Genomic DNA, 23,180 nt, shown 5'->3' with positions numbered 1-23,180 from the left:
TCCAGTAGACTCCTGTTTAGCGGTGTTGATGGCAAACGTTAACTCTCCTATCTTTTCATCCCAGGTTCGTTGATCGGCTTCACAAAACTGTGCTATCATGGTCTTTAGGGTACGGTTAGCTCTTTCTACAGGGTTGCACTGAGGAGTATACGGCGGTGTGAAACGGTGAGTGATGTTCAGCTCTCGGAGACTGTTCTTGAATAGCCTGCTGTCGAATTGTACTCCGTTGTCGGATATTACTAGTTTTGGGCAACCATATTTCAGGATGACTTGTTCGTAGAGGGCCGAATAAACAGTTTTGGCGGTGGCTTTCCGCAACGGACGACACTCTACCCACTTTGTGAACCGGTCTTGCATTACCACGATGTAGGAGTTTCCCTTCTTTGACCGTGGCAATGGCCCTACAATGTCGGTGGATACTTCTTTGAACGGCGCATCCGCCATTCGGTGTGGTTGCATCTTACCAGGGGTTTTCTGTTGCGAAACTTTGTACTTTTGGCACGATGTGCAGTTCCTCACGTATTTCGCAATGTCTCTAAACATCCCTGGCCAGTAATAATTTCTGGCTATCCGTGCAATCGTCTTAGCAATCCCCATGTGACCTGCTAGTTCTGAGTCGTGGTTTTCCTGCAGTACTCCTGTTCGCTGTTCGGATGGTACACAGAGTTTCCAGGGTTGGCCGGTTCCATCTTCTGTGAAGTCGGATGAGTCCCAGAAATGTCGCAACAGTTTTCCATTTTCAACGGCGTAGTCAGGAAAATTTGTTGGGTCTTTTTCCACCTCCTGTAACTTCTTGTTGTACCATTTGCACTGAGTTGTTTCTATCTCGGATAAACATACGGAATCTAGGGACGGCAACGGGTTTCGGGACAGGCTGTCGGCTACTTTGTTCATCGATCCTTTACGGTACTGGACTTCGAAGTCGAATTGCTGAAGGAAAACGGCCCATCGAGCAATTCTTCCGGACGGTGACTTGATGGAGTTTAGCCATTTCAGACTCATGTGATCGGAAATTACTGTGAAATGGAATCCTTCTAGGTACGGTCGCAGTTTCTCTATGGAAAATACTATGGCGAGACATTCCTTTTCTGACACTGAGTAATTTTTCTCTGCGGGGTTTAGTGTTCGGCTCACATAGGCGATTACTCTCTCCTCTCCATCGATCACTTGTGTTAGGGCACCTCCAAGGCCCATGTCACTGGCGTCAGTTTGCAGAACGAACGGTTGGGTGAAGTCTGGACAAGCCAGTATCGGAGATTCTGTGAGTTTTTGTTTGAGAAGCTCGAAGGCCTTCTGCTGGTCTTCTCCCCATTTCCAACGGTGTTTCTTCTGCAGTAATCGAGTCAACGGGGAAACTAAATCGGAGAAGTTCTCTATGAAACGACGGTACCAGCTGGCAACTCCAAGGAATCGACGAAGTTCTCGGACGGTTTTCGGTATTGGTAAAGACACTATCGAAGACACTTTGTCGGGATCGGTACAGATGCCATCGGAGGTGACGACATGTCCAAGGTATTTTAGGGATTTTCGCACAAAGTCACACTTGTCGGGGTTGAGACGAAGATTAGCTTCTCTCAACCGTCGGAATACTTCTCTCAAGTTCTCCAGGTGCTCCTCGAAAGTTTCCCCCAGGACAACTATATCGTCCAGGTAAGCGAACGCTTCCGGTTCCATTTCTGGGCCAATGACGGTGTCTAGGAACCTCTGGAAGGTGGCTGGGCTTGCATGTAAACCGAACGGCATCACGGTGAATTGGAACAGACCTCTTCCGGGGACGGTAAATGCAGTAATCGGACGGCTCTCCTTTGCTAATGGTATCTGCCAGTATCCTTGTTTCAGGTCCAGTGTGGAGATGTACTTCGCTTTTCGGAGTTTGTCCAGAATCCCAGAAATGTACGGCAACGGGTATGCATCTTTTACAGACACTTGGTTAACAGCACGGAAGTCGATGCAGAAACGGTACTTTCCGTCTTTCTTCTTGACCAATACAACAGGTGAACTCCACGGTGACTTGGAGGGTTCAATCACTCCCTCAGCCAACATACGGTCCACTTCCTGATTGAAGATCTCCTGCATTTTCGGATTTAGGGGTCGGTATCGTTGTTTGATCGGTTCGGTGCCCGGTTTCAGTTTGATCTTGTGTTCAATCAGGTCGGTTGTACCATACAGGTCTTCGAACTTCTTTAATTCCTCGGTCAGAAATGCCTCCAGTTCTTGTTTCTGAGATTCTGTCAGTTCCAACAGGTGTTCTTCGGCGGTGTGAACTTCTGCGGTGGTTTCGACGGGAGTCATCGGTTTTGAGATCAGTCGGCCCTCCAGAAAGCACTCGGCGGTACTGAGATTTACGGAAAACTTGAAAGTCGACAGAACATCCATCCCCAGAATAATGTCTACCGGTAAGCTTGGCACCAGTAAGAATTTCAAATCAGGCAGTGTGTAGTCGGAAATTTGCACGGTGGTGGTGTACAGTTTCGGCGTGACGGTGGTTTTTCCGTTCGCTATTACTGCAAAACTGTTGTGCATTGTTTGTCCTGTGATTCCTTTACTTTCACACCGATCGGAAACGGCTTGACTGCAAAAACTCCTGGTCGCTCCTGTATCTATCAGTGCTCGGAAGTGTTCGCCGGCTATTTTGACCTCTATTAACGGTCGGTTATCATTACAGGTGGTCGGTGTCAGTGGAGTCAAGATTCCGGGAGATGTGGTCGACTCCGTCTCCAATCTCCCCTTTAGTTTTCCGAACACGGGCAGTCTCGTGAGAGAATGTTTTCCCTCTGACATCGCGAACAGAATATTTTTGGTGGCCTGCGACATTCTCGACGCATGTGGCCATATCCACCACATCGGAAACACTGTGTCTGGAAGGACACTCTCCTCCCTGATGATGATTGGGTCCGGTCAACGTGGCTATTTTCGGCTCGACGGCGGGGTGGCGGTGTTGAAGTTCCGGATCTACCTTCGGACCTGTTTCCAGAAATTTGACGGTGTGATTCCTGTTGCTGGACTACTGATTCTCCGGATCTGAGTGGCTTCGGACGGCTTTCCCCCGGCGGAGAAAGTCGTGTCTGGCCAGCTGGTGTCGGCGGGATTGATTTCCTATGATCAGTTGTTTGTACCTGTTCTCCGGTATCCACAGAAAAACTTGCTTGATATCGGTTTAGCTGACGGGGAGTGTACGTCAGGTGAGGTTCCTCCACGAAACCTGGCTTCGAGGGTGGCCGGGTGTACTGGCTCATCTGCCACTGGACCAGTTCAAAAACTTTTCCTCTACGGAGAAGTTCATCATACGTCTTGGTCTCCTGGAAGGCCAAGGCCTGTTGTAAGGGCGGAATTAACCTTTGTCGGATGAGTCGGATCTGCTCCACCTCGGATGGTTTTGTATAGGTGAGCTTCTGGAATAAGTTCTGCATCCGGGTAACATACAGAAGCAGCTTTTCTTCAGGTCCTTGTGTTCGTCTTTTTATTTCTTCCAACAGATTCTCCTCATAGTTGACAGGCAGAAATGCTTCTTTCAGTTGGTTGCTGAAATCTTCCCAATCCTCGAAAGTACCTCTCCTGGGAATAAACCAATCCCTTGCATCTTTCCGTAGTAATTCATAAACTGATTCGAAAACTTGTTCCAGGGACACTTTACGGGATTCAGCCAGCCTCTCCACTTCCTCAAGAAATCCGGTCACACTTCCAGTGCCATCAAAGGAAATGTTCCATTTGTGTACCGGGATAGTCGGTATTGTTGGTCGGGACTCCGGTTCTGATCTGGCAGGTGTTGTGATGACTGGTCGGTCAGAACTTATCCAAGGTGCAGGTAAGTGTGGAAAAGACACCCTTCGTGTAGAATTAATCCATCTACCCTGTGTCGGACGGTCAGGTGTTGTTGTCCCACAGTCCTGTGACTGTGTGAGAGGTATCGCTGGTAATTGTCGCAGTAATGCTGTACATGTCTGTCTTGTCTCATTCATGACCTGTTCTAATGTTGGATTCCTTACAGGTGTTCCAGTATGTGAGACATCGACCGCTACAGGAGGATCGACACCATCTCCCAAGTCGATAAGCGATGGCTCTCGGAGCCCTGAAATCCGTTCCGGTTGGATCGGTGACACTCCAGGTGAACTGGGCACCTCCACATCTAAGAGAGACTTCTGATGTCGGTTAGATGTCTGCAGCTGTTCACGATTGCTCTTTTTACGTAGCTCCTGTAGTGTTTCCAACGCCTTAGCTGTAGTTGCCTTCATTTGTCCAACCAGTTGTAACTGTGTTGTGTCTGCAGTAACAATAAAGTCCAGCCTTCCTTGTATGTGTATTAATCGGGTGTAAATTCGCGAAAATTCGTTAGCCGCATTCTCATGATGGAAGTTCTGAAGGGATTCCACTAAATCGGTGAGTTTATTTTGACAAATCTCAATCTCCGAGGCGGGATTTAATGATGTTAGGGGTAATAGAGGTTCATTAGACTGAAGTACTTGTCGTAGTAGACTCCGTTTAGTCATCACAGTACCCGGTATCGATTGTCCTCTCAGTTGTAATTCGTATGTAAGTTCATCACTGAGTAACCGGTTTACATCCATGTTCGACATATTCTATTTAACTAAGTCCGATTCAGAACGCACCAATATTTCACACTCGGTATGTCTTTCACAATCCGTTTAAGTTCTAAGTCCAACCCGGTAGGTTAATCGTTAGCTAACCTATTCACTTAAGTTCGAAGTGGGTATCGGTACACCACAAAAAAAAAGTCTAAGTCCCGGTGTATCAGAAAAAAATCTAAGTTCAAGTCCCGGCGCACTAAAATAATCTAAGTCCCGATGTATCACACCAAAAATTTTACAAGTCCAACGTTACTCGAAAAAAAATTTCAATCAGTCCCACTAAAGTCCGAAAATATTCGCGAAATACCGCACACACTCGCAAGTTGTTTCGTATAGTCCGGAAAATGTCCCGAAATTCGAATCGCACCAGAACGCACAGGTTAAATTCCAAACAGTTTTTCAAGTTCAATGTCCAGAAAATAAATCGCAATAATCGAATTTCAGTTTTCAGAAAAATCAGAAATAATTGGTAAGTTTCAACAGTACAGATCAAAAGAAAATAAAGGCAGGTAGACAAGTTATCAACAGGGTAATAGGTGATTCACTATTAAACTGATAGGTAAATAAAACCTATTAAATTTTACCAATTGTGACAATAAATTTTCAATGTTCGGAAATTCACTCACCTTCAATACGAAATAAAAAAACAGTTCAATTCAATAAATCAGAAATCGGAAATAATTTTCACTGATATTAAGGCGCAACAACAGTTCAGTTTTCAACAACTCAATATAAGTAATCGGCAAAAGGAATAATTAAATAATTTCCAATAGGTTTCAACAATAGGAAAATTTTCAGAATATAGTCCAAATCAATTCACAGTATAACAGTTCAATACAGGGTGGCAGGTAATAAAACACAGATCAAGTTTATTTTTCACAGTTCTCGGTTCAAGAAATAGTTACTCACTGTTCTTAGGTTTTACTCACTGTTTCGGGAATTCACTCACTGTCCGGTTAATGTTTCTCACCTCGGTTGTTTCCTACTGGATTTTGCACGGTCCCTGCTCGGGCGCCATTTTGTAACGCGCGTTTCTCGGAGAATCCTTAATCTCGAGCGCCAGCTATTCTTTTCAATAGGAAGAATAGCAAACCTACCAGAGTAGCTGCTAGCCAGAGACAGAGCTCGGTGTTGTCTAGGGTAGTAGCGACAACGAAGAAGTCAAAATCGAACTATGTAAAAGTTTATTCACAACTTCGGAAACTAATTATATGTACAAGGGAGATATGTGTGATATAAAATATGAGTGATTCTATCAGTGAAAATACATTCGGGAAATCTTATCCGGTCACGAGCACTTTATGAAATTTGTACCGGGTGTAGTGAAAAATCAACGGTTCAACAAAAATGCGCCAACCAGAACTGACGAATGCTAAGGACTTGCTATACGGTATCGGTGTGTAGTTGTATTTCTCCGGGAATGAAACACAATAAGGGCGGGTCTGTTCGAGACTTTTATTCGCTGCCCCAAGGGTTTTAGCACACCATGATTGACAGCGAAGAAAATGTCTATGTTTAACGCAACTACGGGATCTCACTGACTACGTGCGGTATCTCTTATTCTCTGCCCCAAGGGTTATAGCACACCATGATTGACAGAAAAGAAGAGATTTCGGATTTAACACTTATGACGCGGACAGGGGGGTTGACGGAACTTTCCCTTCAGTACCCCAAGGGCTAGGGCGGATCTGTTCGAGACTTTTATTCGCTGCCCCAAGGGTTATAGCACACCATGATTGACAGCGAAGAAAAAGTCTATTTCGCGCAACGGGGTAAAGGACGATAAAATACAACAGAAAACAATACAGTACAGCAGTGTCAAAGTTAAGGAAGTAACGGCGTAGGTCTAACAAAGAAACTGAACGGTACAGACGGGGACCTACCTCCTTTGTTTCACGCACTCGAAACTCAAAGGATTTAAAAGAAAAACTAAAAAATTAACTCTAAGCACTGATGCAAATAACACAAAATGACTATTCTTCAACGGCGAAAGAATACCGAAAAATTAAATGAATTTATAACCGAAGTCACTACGTTAGCAAGCGAAAAATCGAAAATACGGAAGCGAAAGGAAAGCACTGAAGTCAAATTCAAAAGTCAGCCGGCGAACTGAAGTAACAGTCGAAAAGTCGAAAAAATGACCGTCGCGGGGGGAAAATTTGCTTTTATAGGTATATCCCCTCTCACGGTAAGAATCTGAAAATTCCAGAATGCGACAAGGATGAAAAACGTCGTCAGCTCCGGTTTATCGCATATCAACAGATGAAAAACGTTGAAATCTTCAGCGGCATGTAAGAAAAACAACGTGAAATACAGATAAGCGTTTTTTTTCATTTACTCTGCCTGTCGGAATGAACGTACGGAATATTCGAGAATTAAAATATTTTCAAAGACGGAAATTTAAAACGAAAAAATGTACTAAGATGAACTCCAATTTTCCTCAGAAAACTGGGGTTCATTACAACTTGATCTTCGCAATTGCGGCCAGGTCGAAAACCTGCTTGTTCTATGGGTAGGATCTCCAAAATTAGTGGTTTTATTCGGTTGTAAATTAGTCGCTCCAGTAGTTTATAAGTGACACTCAGCAGAGAAATCGGTCTATAACTTTCTGGTAAATCGGCAGGTTTACCAGGTTTAAGAATGGCAATGATTTTCGTTCTTTTGAATTCGCTTGGCAATTTTTCATATTGAAGGACATTTGTAAAGAACTGCGCTAGCCAGCGCTTCGTATTTACTCCACAGTGTGTAAGGAATTCTGGGTGTATGTTGTCAAATCCAGGTGACTTGCCATTTTTTACGAGTTGAAGGGCCTTGGTCACTTCGTCAACGGTGAATTCGCCAGATAGTTGTTCTTGTATAATAGATGTTTGTTTGAGCGCTCTGAATTCTTTCTTAATTACGGTCGAGTGTTCTTTGTCCTTTTTAGCTCTGGATAAACCAGCTACGCGATTGGCTATTTGGTCAGCTGAAAAACCTGCCGGCTTCGTAGCAGTATGGGAATCGGCTCCTAACTTTTTAAGCAAGTTCCAAGCCTTTTTGCTTGAGTGTTTAGAGTTTAGATTCTTAGTAATTTCATTCCATTTCTCTTTTCGTGCTTCGTCAAGATTGTGTAGTAGAGTGTCCGCAACGTCCGATCTACCATTTTCCACATAATCTTCGTGGAGAAGTTGGTTGGCTTCGTTCCAACATGGAATGTATTTCCTTCTTACGCCTCGTGGTATGTGTTTTTTGTAATATAAACAGTGAAAAGTCTTGAAAACACTTCTATTCTTTTGGAACCATATATTTATATCATATAGGTGACATGTATCGGCCTTTTTCGGCCATTATCAAACCATGAATATGATTTTTGGTTCCAAAATTGTCATGATAGTCAGTCATCCAAGTAAAAATATATAAGCTCTTAATGGCCGAAAAAGGCCGAAACATGTCACCTATATGATATAAATATATGGTTCCAAAAGTATAGAAGTGTTTTCAAGACTTTTCACTGTTTATTGTACTCAACACTTCAAAAATGGGATTCTATGAGTTTATGTGTTTTTTGGCAGTAGATATAACCATCTTAGCAAATCTGTGATACTTGGTTGGAAAGAGAGCAATGAATCTCACATTCTTATCAAGGGCAGATGAATATCCTTGCCAGTCAGCCTTTGCGAAGTTCCATCTTGGATGGTTGGAGCTACGGATGACTGGAATCTGTGTTCCTACCTCCAGCAGTACAGGTCGGTGCTGGCTATGTGGGAAATCTTCGAGCACGCAGCGGTTAACCTGGACAGGTTTTCCTTTCTGGTCGGTGGACGCAAAGCATAAGTCTGGATTGGTTTCAGACTTCCATCTAGCAGAACGAAAAGTGTACTTCTGCTTAGCACTAAAAACCAACTGAATGTTTTCAGCCTCAGCTCATTCTACTAGTTTAGTACCGTTTTGGTCGTTTTGACGGTACCTCCATTGGGTGTGATGGCTATTGAAATCGCCAGCATAAATTGTTGGGTGTCTGCTAGCAGGTAGTAAGTTATTTGGCCATTTGGTTGCAGGGGGTTTATAGACATTCACTATGACCATTCCGGCAACTTCGATATTTATGGTGAAAATGTCCTCATCCTCGGAAATAGACAGAAGTTTGACATCATCTGAATTGGCGCGAGCGTATGTAGCTATGCCGTAGTGGGGGTGATACGTTGCTCCAACCAGTTTATAACCATAGATTTTCCCTCTTTTTCGGAGCTGTGATTCGTCAGCAGCATGTGTCTCTTGTAGAAGAACAACATCAATGTTTAACCAGGTAGAGAGGTATGGGCTTCTTCGTCTTGTACGATGTCATTCTGGACACCTCAGCGGCTGATATTCCATGGAATATCAGGTCGTCCTTAATCAACGCAAGATCAGCGTCGATTGGTAAATGCCTGATGACGGCATTTATCTTCTTCTCTTCCTCCATTTGGTAGGTAAAAAATTCTTCACCATGGTGTTCGAAAAATTTGGTAATATTTCTATAATCATCTACGGTTGACGCGATGATTCTAATACCGTCTTCGACTACGGTTGCGCGGCTATATTTTTTTTTGTGTAGCAGGGGGAAAATCTGCAAAACAGACGAACACACCCTCTCCTGAAGGGGGACAGTGTGGGGATTCTCACTCTCTGAGCTCGAGACCCACTAAAAACCCTTAACTGCTTCTTCATAGGTTCCGGGCATTTTGCCTATTAACCAGTTGACTCTCATGGTTTCTGGACTCTCACACGATCATAGACGTGTTGATAGTGGTATGCTGCCTATAGCTTTTATAGGTTAAGCTCTTCTTTGTTTACTTAAAATCCTTAACTGATCTCTCGGTCTTCGGTGGTAGGTTTTTGACCTGATAGCTTCTTCTGTTGGATCATAATCTTCGTAGTTCCTCATTTGGAAGTTGTTTGGCTTTGTCGAATATCCTTTCCGCCTTTCTCTTCATAAATTCTGTAACTGGTTCCCATTCCAAGTCCTTGTAGATTTGTTTGTTCCTAACAAACCAGGGTACGTCCATCGCCATTCTAAGGAGTTTATTCTCAGTGGCCTGTGTTCTCTTGATGTGGGTCTTGGCTGCGAAGCCCCATGCGGTCGATCCATATGTGAGTTGTGGTCGCGCAATAGTTTTAATCATCGTCAACTTGATGTTCTTTTTCATATAACTTCTTCTGCTTATGAGTGGATGAAGTTTACTCATTGCGGCTTTTGTTTTATCAACAGAACATTTTATGTGGTTTTTCCATCTAAGTCCTCTGTCAAGCGTCACTACTAGGTATGTTGCTTCATTTTTCCATTCAACCTCTTCTCTATCCTCAATCTTCTCTTTGGCAGTAATATTGCTCGAGTCTTTCTCCCATTGATTTGGAATTTCCATTTGATGCACCATTTGAGTAATTCATCTATGGCTTTCTGCAGTCTCCGGTGTATGATCTCTTGGCGTCGATGTCTGAATGCTATTCCTGTGTCATCTGTGTACAAGGTGAGCATATTCTAGCATTTTTCGGGATATCATAAACGTATATTACGTAAAGCAGAGGTCCAAGTACCGATCCTTGAGGCACTCCCGCAACCAATTGTCTGGTTTGAGAGGTTGCTCCATCTATCTTCACGTGAAAGTTTCTATTTCTCAGATAGTTCCTTATAATCTTGCATAGCTTGGTCGAATATCCTGCTTTTTTCATCTTGTAGAGTAGGCCTTCGTGCCATACTCTGTCAAAAGCTCTCTCGATATCCATCAGAACTAATTCTGTGGCCTGTTTGATCTGCATTCCTTCGGTGACGTATTCTTTGAGCCGTAGCAATTGGAGTTCGGTCGAATGTTCTTGTCTTAATTCAAATTGTTCGGGAGAAATTATCTTCAACATTTCTGTTTCCTCATTCAGCCTTTTAGCGATAACCCTCTCGACGATTTTTCCTAGTGCTGATAGTAGACTGATTGGTCTATAATTTTGAGGAAATTTCCGTTCCTTTCCAGGCTTGTTGAAAACTATCATTTCTGCAGTTTTCCATCTCTTTATGTAGTATTCGGTCCTCATCACTCCGTTTGTTATATTCGTCAAGGCTGCTATTCCTTTTCTAGGCAATTTCTTCAACATATAATTGGTTATCCTATCTCTTCCCGGCGCTTTCCTGTTTTTCAATTTCATTATGATCTCTTTGATTTCTGTTGGTGAAGCCAGTTTTGGAATGATTTCGGTTTCCGGTGGTTCCATCATCAGTTCTTCGTTTGCCTCCACTTCTTCTTCTAGAACTTCATTGTCATCATCATTTCTGTAATTTATTCTGGTTTCTTTCTCACTGTTAAAGAATTTTTCAATATCTGACTATGCTTATTCAGTATCTTCTTGTCTTCTCCTCTTTTTGTTGTTCTGTAGATTTTTCTGAGATTTCTGTTCTTTTTTATAAGTTCCTTTATATCCCTTGGCGTATCTCCATGTGAATGTTTCGGAATTGGTTTCCTAATTCTCTTGGTGCTCTCTTCATAGGCTTCTTTTATTTGATTTTCAGATTTTTCAACTGCTTCATCTAATTCAGCCCGGGTGTTTATTTGGGGAATTTCCGTGATTTTTTCCTGAAGTGAATTCGTATATTTCTCTCAGTCTGTGCGATCCTTGGTTTGTGTCTCTTCTTCGTTTCTTGGGCCCTGTCCCACTATGAATTCTATGGGATTGTGGTCTGAACTTCCGTCTTCTATTGTATCAATTTCATCATCGAATGATGAATTTTCAAGTCATTGAATAATAAAGATTTCTGGCCGATTGGTGCCATAATCAGACCTTTTAGTTTTCGAAATTTTTTTCAGAAGAGGGACAAAAATGTAAACACTTTAAATTAAGTATTCTCCATATTAATGTACAATGTCTACGTAATAAAATTGAACAGATTGAAACCTTGAATTTGGGTAATGATGTCTTATTGTTTAGTGAACATTGGTTGTCAAAAAATGAATTAGAGCAGGTTAGAATAAATAATTATAAAATAATTTCTCATTACTCCCGTAGTCATCATATGCATGGTGGTGTGGCAGCCGCTGTTAAAAGTTCTCAAGCGGGTTTTTTCGTACATAGAAATGACATAAGTTCAATGTCTGTGGAAAAAGAGGAGATCGAGGTATGTGCTATACAGTCGAAAAAATTGAAGTTAATAATAGTAACAATGTATCGTAATCCAAAAAGTAATATTGAACCGTTTTTCGATGTAACGGCGAATGTGTTGGAGCGGGTTGATGTGTGTAGTTGTGCTGTTTTTGTGTTGGGAGTACCCCAAGGATCAGTACTTGGGCCATTTCTGTACAACATATACATCCACGATATTCCGAAAAATCCAAGAACATGCTAACTTTATATGCTGACGACACAGGCATAGCAACTCGACACCGCAACCCAGAAGTAATAGAACGAGTTCTACAAGAAACGATTGACGAAACAAATGACTGGTGCATAAAGTGGAAAATCAAACTCAATTGTGCTGAAGAGATGCACCTTGGTTTGTCAGGAATAGACAGATTTAAAGGGACCTAAAATGGAAAACCATAACGGAATGCATGAACAGAAAAGCAGATCTATTATTCGAAACAGCAAAAAACCATCCGAATCAAGAACTCAGGAGACAAATGGACTACGACCCAGAGGAAGACAAAAGGAGAATACGAATTTACCGAAGGAGACTAAGAAATCAATTGAAAAGAGATTAAAATAACAACAGAAACTTATTGAAAAATTCAACAAAGTGTTAATCCAAGGATAAACACGTTAATCCCAGCAGGATATTGTGCGAGGAGAAAACCGACTAAGAGATGAACGGTTTAAAGGCAAATGCCCGGAACCAAAATTCAAGAAGCAGTTTAGGGTTTTTAGTGGGTCTCGAGCTCAGGAGAGTGTGTTCCCCCTCGGGAGAGGGTGGTTCGTCTGACTTGCAGATTTTCCCTCTGCTACACCGAAAAAAAAACGCCTGTTATCTGAGCTTCCAGGTGCATTGTCCACCACCTTAGGTTGGGTACTCTATGGGCCATATGCTTGCCATCGTAAACCGACCAAGCAAGTCTCCTTCTCACCTGACACTGTCAGCCATGTTCGGCGTCCTCGGAGCACTCTTCAGACTTCACGTCTGAACACCACTCCATTATCCTCAAGAAAGTCACCATCTGCTGTGTCTTCTCCGTCGTCTCCTCAGTCTGATGCCTAACCCTCAGTGATTGCTTGCAATTCTTCTTCTGATACCTCCCCATCGTCTTCTGCAGGGTTGTCATCCGGCATGACTCTTCCATCACCTCCGCCTGATGCTCTTCGCTTAGTGTCCGCCTGCCCCCTTTCTCGTGACAGGCTTGACTCTTCTGACGTGTCTTCCCGAATCCTACCTTCTGATATGGTGGGTCCCCTTGCCGTTCCTGATCTTCACACCATTCCATTGAGCTCTCCGCAGCAGTCGGATCAGGAACTTGTTAATCTCGTCCGGCGATTTTCGGAACTCGATAAGGTGCCTGACGTGCTCCCCTTGACACCTGCTGAGAAAAAGTGAGGTGCTGTATCGCGTGAGGTGCTGTATCGCGCTGATGTCAGCCGTGGTCACACCGATCGATACACTGTTCGTCTGCCATTGGTTCCTGAATCATCTGACTGTCCTCTACATGAGCCTCACTATATTCCTCATCATCCTATACATCGTATGGCTGATCCTCTGCCTCTTGCGCATCTTCTAATGGCCAGTCTCTCAACGACTTCTACTTACCGGCCCGAAGCTGCAAGCGGACATTTCCATTCTTCTTCTTCGCTTTCGTCTGCATCGATTTGTCTTCCCTGCCGATATCAGACAGATGTATCGACAAATTCAGATACGTCCTGGGCAAAAAGACTATCAACGTATAGTCTGGCGCTTCACCAAACTAGAACCTCTACAATATTATCGTCCGAACACTACTGTCACCTAAGAACTATCTACCGCTCCTTATTTGGCACTTAGGACTATTCGGCAACTGGCTTCGGATGAGGAAGCCAAATTTCCTGTGGCAATACATATCTTGCAAGATGAGATTTATGTCGATGATATCTTGACATGCTGTTCATCCGAGTCTGAAGCTCTTGAAGTGCGGCAGCAATTTCAGGAATTGCTCATGGCGGGCGGTTTTGTGCTGCGCAAGTGGGCCTCTAATCATTCTTCTCTGCTGGACTGTATTCCTCCTGATCATCGTAGAGAATCTTCTTGTATTGACCCCCTTCTTCTTGACCGTGACTTGGCTGGAACCCTGCATCTGATCACTTCTTCTACTCTGTCCGTCTGACTTCAGCGACAGTCACCAAACGGACTGTGCTGAGTCAGATGGCCAGAATCTTCGATCCCTTGGGATGGCTAGCACCTTCTACGCCAAGATCTTCTTTCGTCAGCTCTGTCTTCTCCATCTGGAATGGAACCAAACTTTTTCGAATGAATCCTAGCCTTCGTGGTTGCGGTTTCAATCCCAGCATCCCACCTTGGCAGAACTTCATATTCCACGATTCATCCCTGCCGTGTCGTCTTGAGCTCATCAGCTGATTAGCTTCTATGACGCATCTGAGTCGGGCTACGCTGCATTCGTCTGTCTTCGCAATTCTACATCATCTGATCAATACCACGTATCTCTTCTAGCGGCCAAATCTAAAATCCCTCCCTGCAAAGCTGTGACCCTGCCTCGTCTTGAACTGTGCGGTGCCCATTTGCTCGCAAAACTTATGCATCATCTGTCCACCCGCGTTCTGCCCAATCTCACAACTGAGTGTGTTGCCTTTTGTGACTCTTCCGTTGCTTTGTCGTGGATCCGCGGTGAAAGTCACATATGGAAGACATTTGATTCCTTCAGATTGCTGGAGGCATGTGGTGTCTGAGGTCAATCCAGCGGATTGTGCCTCTCGAGGATTGATGCCCGCGGATATTCATCATCACTATTTATGGTGGCGTGGTCCTCCTTGGCTCCCGCTCGACTCATCTTCGTGGCCTCTTTCCTCTGTTGATTCCTCTCAAACTGAACAAGTGGAGGTCGAGGCCAAGCAGCCATCTCAGATGAGTCCACCTTGATTGAACGTTTCTCCTCGTATCTTCGTCTTAAGCGTGTGACTGCCTTTTGTCGACGTTTCATTCTTAATGCTCATAATCCATCTTCACCTCGCTCAGGTTTCTTCTCCTCTATTGAGAGCTCCAGGGGGCCGAGATCTGTTTGATCCGTCTAGTCCAATCTTTTTATTTTGCCCAGCAGCTAGATAAGCTTCAGAAACCGTCTTCCTGTCATCGGCTCATTATGAATCTCCACCTGTTTTGTGATGAGCATGGACTCCTGCGTGTTGGAGGTCGCCTTCTTATCCTCTCTATTACCATATCGACACAAACATCCGGTTCGTCTGCTAAAGAATGATCATTTCACTCGTCAGATCATCGATGATGCCGATCTTCGTCTTCTGTATGCCGGTGCTCTTGCTACGCACTCGTTCATTCGCCTACGTTATTGGATTTTGGACGGTCGTAATGTTGTGGCGTAATCATCTGCGCAAGTGCAATAGATGCGTTTCATGCAAACCCCGTCTTTTAATTCAACCACCTGAGCGGCTATCCTCAGCTGCGGCTATTCTCACCACTGGCGTTGACTACGCAGGCCCATTTTATGTAACGAGTGCACGAATGCGTGGAGCCGTTAGCACCAAGGCATATTTAGTAGTCTTCATCTGTTTCACTACCAAAGCGGTTCACCTAGAATTGGCATCTGAGCTGTCCACCCCAGCTATCATTGCTGCTTATCGTCGCTTCGTTGCACGCTGAGGTCATCCTTCCGCTATCTTTTCCGATAACGGGACCAACTTCGTGGGTGCACATAACTACCTTCGTGACCTTGGCCGCTTATTGTCCACTCCACAACATCAGCAAAGTCTTTGTGATACAGCCTCGTCTTCCGGAACACTTCCGTCTGCACTCAGGATCAAGGATCTTTATGAGCACTGAAAGTGAATGTTACTTACCTCCTAACAATCTCTAACCCCTGCGAACAACAAAACGTTCGCAAGGAGACCCCTACTAACAAATATACTTTTGAGAATTCAATAATTGTCTGCATGCTGTTAACTAATTTACTGATATTTAATTTACAGACATTAATTCCACTACTCAATTAAATATATGCTCTGAATCTTTCGAAAGATTAACCTTGCAAGATTGATTCGAACTTATTGTAATTTAAATTGGTGATCAGTTTTGTCGAAACTCCGCAGGCAGAAGCAGAGTTAAATATTATTGGAAACAACAATTCCGAAGGAATTGTCCTTCCAATAATGTGAGTTAGTCATGAAGTATCATAGGAGGTCCCAGTGAAGTCGAAATATTCAAGTGCAACTGTAGACCGCAAAGACTGAACCAAACCTCACTTTCTCTTGGTTCAGTCTTTGCGTGACAGGTGGCGTATCGTGATGAGAATATCTCAAAGCGGCGTCCCAAGATCGCATAAGACTAGCATCCTCCTCTCGGAAGATTCAGTGATATACTGTACTGACGAGGGAAAATGATCCCGAAAACGGTCTAGAGTTTCACTTGAATATTTCGACTTCTCTGAGACCTCCTATGATAGTTCATGACTAACTCACATTATTGGAACGACAATTCCTTCGGAATTGTTGTTTCCATTGATATTTCATTTTTCCGATGCACCCGGTGAGGCGCTTGGGGTGCTGTACACTGTACAGTACTTCTTCTTTTTGTATAGAAGCAGAGTTGTTTATACTAGTTGTGCTACTTCTCGGTGAATTGGAAAAACTCGGGTCACTTCTTGGGTCGTCCCTTTTCTTAAATTTGTGAGGTCCAATCTCTTTCGAAGTGTGTTGGATCGCTCAATGAACAATTGAAATTCTCCTTCTTTCTCAAATCAGCTTGAGAATCACCGTGGTGATGTTAGCTCCCGGCCGGCCAGCTCCAAAACGGTCAATACCGTATCTACCGAATCGATGCTGCAGTCGATTAATTTTTTCCCCCATTTAGAATAGGATGCTACAGCGAATGATTAAATATATGCCGAGAAGGATGGACTGATTTCAAATTACGTTTTTCTCTTCTTCTATTCGCAATATTTGGACTCCAAGGATCAAAATAAACCATTGTAGTATCTATGACGAAGCCTGAGTTTTTCTGTCAGTTTAAAATGGCCGGCCAAGAAAATTGATACAACGGGTGTATAGAGGAATATTTCAGATGTACTAGGAAAAAATTTTCGTTTCATTCTGACACTTCTAGACTCCCAGCTGCAAGAATCGAAACGAACCTATATTCTGTCTATCACGGAGCGGATGTTCCCCATTTTTTTTTCGATAGTTCAAAATGGCTGGCCAAGAAAATTGATATAAAGGGTGTATAGAGGAATGTTTCAGATGTACTAGGAAAAATTCTCGTTTCACTCTGACACTTCAAGACCCCCAGCTACAAGAATCGAAACGGACCAATATTCTGTCTATCACGGAGCGGATGTTCCCCATTTTTTTTTCGATAGTTCAAAATGGCTGGCCAAGAAAATTGATATAAAGGGTGTATAGAGGAATGTTTCAGATGTACTAGGAAAAATTCTCGTTTCACTCTGACACTTCAAGACCCTCAGCTACAAGAATCGAAACGGACCAATATTCTGTCTATCACGGAGCGGATGTTCCCCATTTTTTTACGATAGTTTAAAAAAGCCGGCCAAGAAAATTGATATCAAGGGTGTATAGAGCAATGTTTCAGATGTACTAGGAAGAATTGTCCTTTCATTCGGACACTTCTGAACCCCCAGCTCCAAGAATCGAAACGAACCTATATTCTGTCTATCACGGAGCGGATATTCCTCATTTTTTTACGACAATTTTAAATAGACGGCCTAGAAAATTGGTATAAAGGGTGTATAAAGAAATCTTTCGAATGTGCTAGGAAAAATTTTTGTTCCATTCTGACACTTCTAGACCCCCAGCCCCAAGAATCGAAGCGAACCTATATTCTGTCTATTACGGAGCGGATGTTCCCTATTTTTTTCGATGGTTTAAAATGACCGGCCAAGAAAATTGATAAAATGGGTGTATAGAGGAATGTTTCAGTTGTACTAGGAAAAATGTTCGTTTTATTCTGACACTTCTAGACTCTCAGCTCCAAGAATCAAATCGAAACGATATTCTGTCTATGATCTACATTTCCTTCATTTCGTCAGGACTATGGAAACAAGAATTTTCATTATGAGCATATTACATATTTAGAATAAAAATAATAGAATTGACTTTGAGCAAATTCCTTAAAATAAATCTTTCTTTGCATATTGACGGATTTGACTGAGTATAGTGATGAATGAAAATTGAAATAATAAAATTCAACTTTTATAAATTTCATTTCATAGGAAAAGAAGTAAAAATTAACTGCATCAGAGTAACAATAGAGAAAAAAAATCATATATATCTATATAATGATAGTAACATTTGAAAATATTTTTCTTCATAATAAGTCAACAATGAAAAATACAATAAATAGAAACTATAAAAATGAAAATATTCGATATAAAAATTGATATAGCGTATTTTTAGCTGTCCGGTGCCTGGTCGATAAGGGCGTTCCCGTCACTGGGGGGGTCCAATCTCTAACTTTATAATAACTTACTTCTGCGGATACCATACTTGAAGTGCTTGTCATCTTTGTCCGGGATAAGTCTGTAGCTGTATGTGTCCATGTCTAATGATATATATGTCTAATGATATATAAGAGTATCATACTCCTTGATGATACGGCAGAACTTCTTTGCTCATGGCCGTTCTGGTATCTGTTATTTCATTCTACTATCCGAACCACTGTATAAAGTGGTCTTTATACAATGATCCGAACCATTCCACAATTTTATCTGCTTGGCCGACCATTGCAAAAATCCCATAAACCAAGAGTAACACTCACTGAATCGTGTCAGAATGAAACGAAAATTCTTCCTAGCAAATCTGAAATATTCCTGTATACACCCTTTATATCAATTGTAACGAGAGGGTAGTTTTCAAACCTACCCCCTCATTTTAGAATAATTATTTTAGTTTTCATTTTTAAATGATCTTGTTTTGAATCAATTTTCCGAGAAATATTTTCAATTTCCAATTCAGGATTCCGACATCGTTCGGAATTGTAAACACACCGTACCGTTTTTATTTCGTTTTTATTTCCTAAAAACGATGTCGCACCATATAAAACATCCCGAATTGGAAGATAACCGAGTTTTTTTGTTCGCTAGCACAGATGAGTCGAAATTAAAACGTCTTCGTCGACGCAAATTTACCTAATTTCGACTGTCGGGCACATCTGATTTCCGCACCCCCCCTGTGGGTATAAAATCAGATGTTTCCCCGCAGGCCTCTTGACTTACGATTTCGACTTTGATTCACCGAATTGCTGTCAGATTGTGTTTACCTACGACTAGTACCGGCTGCCAAATTAAAAGATTTCTTTTAGTTTTGTTTGTCTCACGAATAGAACTCCAGTTTTTTTTTTTTTTGTATTACTATTCACCGTGTTCAGGCGATTCGTTACGATTTGCGAGTGCAAGTGGCCAAACCAGAGGTAAGACGACACTCCGTTATTTTTTTTTTTATAATATTGGAACTTCAGCCTCCATTTCTACCCTTCTTATACCAGAGTCTGAGTTCCACCCCTACTGTCATTAACGTACCCTGCTGGTGTGGATACCCGGGGGGTACCTAGGACACTTTGGGGTGGCGCACCTTTTCCTCAGGTCCTGTCTTTAATACTTTCCTGTGTTCACTCCTACGGTTAGGGAGGCATTCTGCCGGTGTGAATACCCGGGGAGTGCCGAACGAGCCTAAGGGTGAGCCGTCGTAATTCTGTGCCGTCTTTCATCCCCTAACCTGGCTGAAGTCCGATATCTGTCCGTCAAGTGTACGTCTCAGGTTCTGGCTGGCGAACAAGTCCGTTAACCCCCGTATAACGTTTGAGATCGGATCCCGTGTTATTCCGTCCGTTTTGCCCTGTAAATCTCACTGATTTCGAGTCACTGTAAGAATTTGGTAATAGTGCTATTTGTGTTTCCCTTTTACGAGTCGACAAATAAAAGTTGTGTACGTTGATTTTGACTATCATTGGGCGTCGCTAACACCCTGGACACCAGGGAACCCTGTCTCCGGCTAGTAGCTGCCAGGGTAGGTTTGCTATTCTCCCTTAAAGAATAGCTGGCGCTCGAGTACACCGAGGAAAACCCGTTACACAATTTTCTTGGCCGGTTATTTCAAACTATCGTAAAAAAATGGGGAACATCCGCTCCGTGATAGACAGAATAAAGGTTCGTTTCGATTCTTGTAGCTGGGGGTTTAGAAGTGTCAGAATGAAACGAAAATTTTCCGTAGTACATCTGAAACAATCCTCTATACACCCTTCATATCAATTTTCTTGGCCGGCCGTTTTAAACTATCGAAGAAAAATGGGGAACATCCGCTCCGTGATGCACAGAATATAGGTTCATTTTGATTCTTGAAGCTGGGAGTCTAGAAGTGTCAGACTGAAACGAAAATTTTCCGTAGTACATCTGAAACATTCCTCTATACACATTTTTTATCAATTTTCTTTGCCGGCCATTTCAAACTGAAAGAAAAACTTCGTCAGAGACATTATAATGGTTTATTTTGATCATTGGAGTCCAAATATTGCGAATAAAAGAAGAGAAAAACGTGATTTGAAATCAGTCCATCCTTCTCGTCATATATTTAATCATTCGCTTCAGCATCCTATTCTAAATGGGGGAAAAAATTAATCGACTGCAGAATCGATACGGTAGATACGGTTTTGACTGTGGTGGAATAGTCGTTTTGGAGCTGGCCAGGCGGGAGCTAACATCACCACGGTTGGAGAATCCCATATTCTCGTCGCCAGTTTCGTGTTTTTTCTGTATATTGAACACACTTTATAAAACAGACAAAATTATATTCAGGTTGTTTACGATACAAGATCGAAAACCTCTCTGACGCTCCCATAGCGTCATCACGTATGCTTCATCATACTCACCGAGTAAGCCAAAATAAGAACAAGGTGCACCGAGACAAGCGAACTGCATGTTGAGTATCATCAAAAAAATTGTCAAATAATTTTTAAACAGTCCTAAAAAGGGTGATTCACATATTTATATAGAGGCAGCCAGAAATGTTCTATGAAGTGTGAAAGAAATATTTAGATATATCTTATTTTCTTCAATTGCTGATTTTTTTATCATAGGTGTGAAGTCGTTCTCCTTTCCGCTATCAGAGTATATCCGATCAGGAAGATGGCTTCTGCAAGTCGAAATAGAGTCTACAGAATTCTTGACGCCTATTGACGTTGCACAGAGTGCAGGAAATGGTCTGCCCGACGTGTCAGCAGCTGAAGAGCATTACGTTGAGTTGAGATTCGGAAGAGAGATGAGGAGAATGTACAAACCAGGTCTTCCATTCACAGGAAAGGTAAGAATACGAAAAAGTGTAGTGAATATGCTAGCATCGGAGGGCCGTATTCAGGGATTTTTCTTTGTGTTTTTCACACAATGTAAAAGTGTATCAATACTAGGAATTTCGAACCAATCTAGTTTGGTCATTCCCTTCTAGAAAAAGATCCCCAAAATTTTGATGAACAGTTCCGCACTAGTATTTTCATTCTTATTTTTAATCCATTTATTCAACAATCGTGCGTCGTATGAGTAGGACGAGTATCTGTGCAGCTCAAGAAGTAACGGTCTAATACAACTAAATCTAATTTCCAAAAATTGCATCATCGTTATTAAACTCACATCTGGATATTGTAGTATTGTTTTTCAAAAAAAAAAAAAAATGAGTAATCAGTGCAGTGTGCAGTGCAGCTGTCTCTCGTCAATCTTTTTTTTTTTTTTTTTTTTTTTTTTTTTTTGTGTAGCAGGGGGAAAATCTGCAAGACAGACGAACCACCCTCATCTCCTGAGGGGGAACAGTGTGGGGTTTCTCACTCTCCTGAGCTCGAGACCCACTAAAAACCCTACTGCTTCTTGAATTTTGGTTCCGGGCATTTGCCTATAAACCGTTCATCTCTTGGTCGGTTTTCTTCTCGCACACTATCGTGCTGGGATTTATGTGTTTATCCTCTATTGGATTAACACTTTATTGAATTTTTCAATAAGTTTCTGTTGTTATTTTAATCTCTTTTTAATTGATCTCTTGGTCTCCTTCGGTAAATTCGCATTCTCCTTTTGTCTTCCTCTGGGTCGTAGTCCACTAGTCTCCTGAGTTCTTGATTCGGATGGTTTTTCGCTGTTTCGAATAATTTCTCTGCTTTTCTGTTCATGAATTCCGTTATGGTTTCCCATTTCAGGTCCTTATAAATCTGTCTATTCCTGACAAACCAAGGTGCATCTATTGCACATCGTAGCAGCTTGTTTTCAGTGGCCTGAATTCTTTTGATATGGCTCTTTGCCGCGAAACCCCAGGCAACTGATCCATAAGTCAGTTGAGGCCTAGCAACGGCTTTGATTATCTTCAATTTTGTCTCTTTCGACATGTGGCTTCTTCTTCCTATCAGAGGATAGAGTCTATTCATCGCTGCTTTCGTTTTGTCGATTGCTTGTTTGATATGACTTTTCCAAGTAAGTCCTTTGTCAAGCGTTATTCCTAAATATTTGGCTTCATTTTTCCAGTCGATTTCTTCGCCGTCAACATCCAGTTTCGTTGAGGGTCGCAGTCTTCTCTTCTGTAGTAATATTGCTTGGCTCTTTTGTCCATTGAGCTTGATTTTCCACTTTATGCACCAGTCATTTGTTTCGTCAATCGACTCTTGTAGAACTCGTTCTATTATTTCAGGGTTTCGGTGTCGAGTTGCTATGCCTGTGTCGTCAGCATATAGCGTTAGCATGGTTCTTGGATTTTTCGGAATATCGTGGATGTATATGTTGTACAGAAGTGGCCCAAGTACTGATCCTTGGGGTACTCCAGCCTCTATATCTCTTGTTGAGGAGCATTCTCCTCCCACTTTCACGTAAAATCTTCTATTTTTGAGATAATTCCTGATCAACTTGCATATTTTGATCGAATATCCAGCACATCTCATCTTATATATTAATCCTTCATGCCATACTCTGTCGAATGCTCTGGCGACGTCTAGTAAAACAAGACCTGTAGCTTGTTTATTTTGGAATCCCTCTGTTATGTACTCTGTGAGCCTTAATAATTGTTGTTCTGTTGAATGCTCTCTTCTGAATCCGAACTGTTCTGGTGGAATTAGTTCCAGATTTTCGGTTTCCTCATTTAGCCTCGTGGCGATAATTCTTTCTACTACTTTTCCTAAAGCCGACAGTAGACTTATCGGTCTGTAGTTTTGTGGAAACTTCTTCTCTTTGAATGGTTTATTGAATACTATGACTTCTGCTGTTTTCCATTTTTCTGGGTAGTGTTCTGTCCTCATAATTCCATTCGCGATATTTGTTAGAGCGGCTATACCTTTTCTAGGTAATTTCTTTAACATAACATTCGTTATTTTATCGCTTCCGGGAGCTTTCCTCTTCTTCAAACTTCTTATTATTTCCCTGATTTCATTTGGCGTCAATCTTCTCGGTGGTCGATGGCATTGTGGGAGCTGTCGAA

The 23,180-nt window shown here is 42.3% G+C and overlaps 1 protein-coding gene across 2 annotated transcripts in view; it reads left to right on the top strand.

Moving 5' to 3' along the window:
* LOC123318930 (C3 and PZP-like alpha-2-macroglobulin domain-containing protein 8) overlaps positions 1-23,180 on the top strand; it is a 1,198,665-nt gene that overhangs the window by 408,436 nt on the left and 767,049 nt on the right. For both annotated transcript variants that reach the window (XM_044905716.1, XM_044905717.1), the window contains one exon: positions 20,815-21,038. In XM_044905716.1, coding sequence (XP_044761651.1) covers positions 20,815-21,038 — 224 coding nt within the window. The remainder of the gene's footprint in view (positions 1-20,814; positions 21,039-23,180) is intronic.

This window comes from Coccinella septempunctata, chromosome 8 (assembly GCF_907165205.1).
Source record: "Coccinella septempunctata chromosome 8, icCocSept1.1, whole genome shotgun sequence".
In the NCBI taxonomy this organism is placed as follows: domain Eukaryota; kingdom Metazoa; phylum Arthropoda; class Insecta; order Coleoptera; family Coccinellidae; genus Coccinella; species Coccinella septempunctata.
Note: the sequence above shows the minus strand (reverse complement) of the source record. Positions and strands in the feature narration are given on the sequence as shown.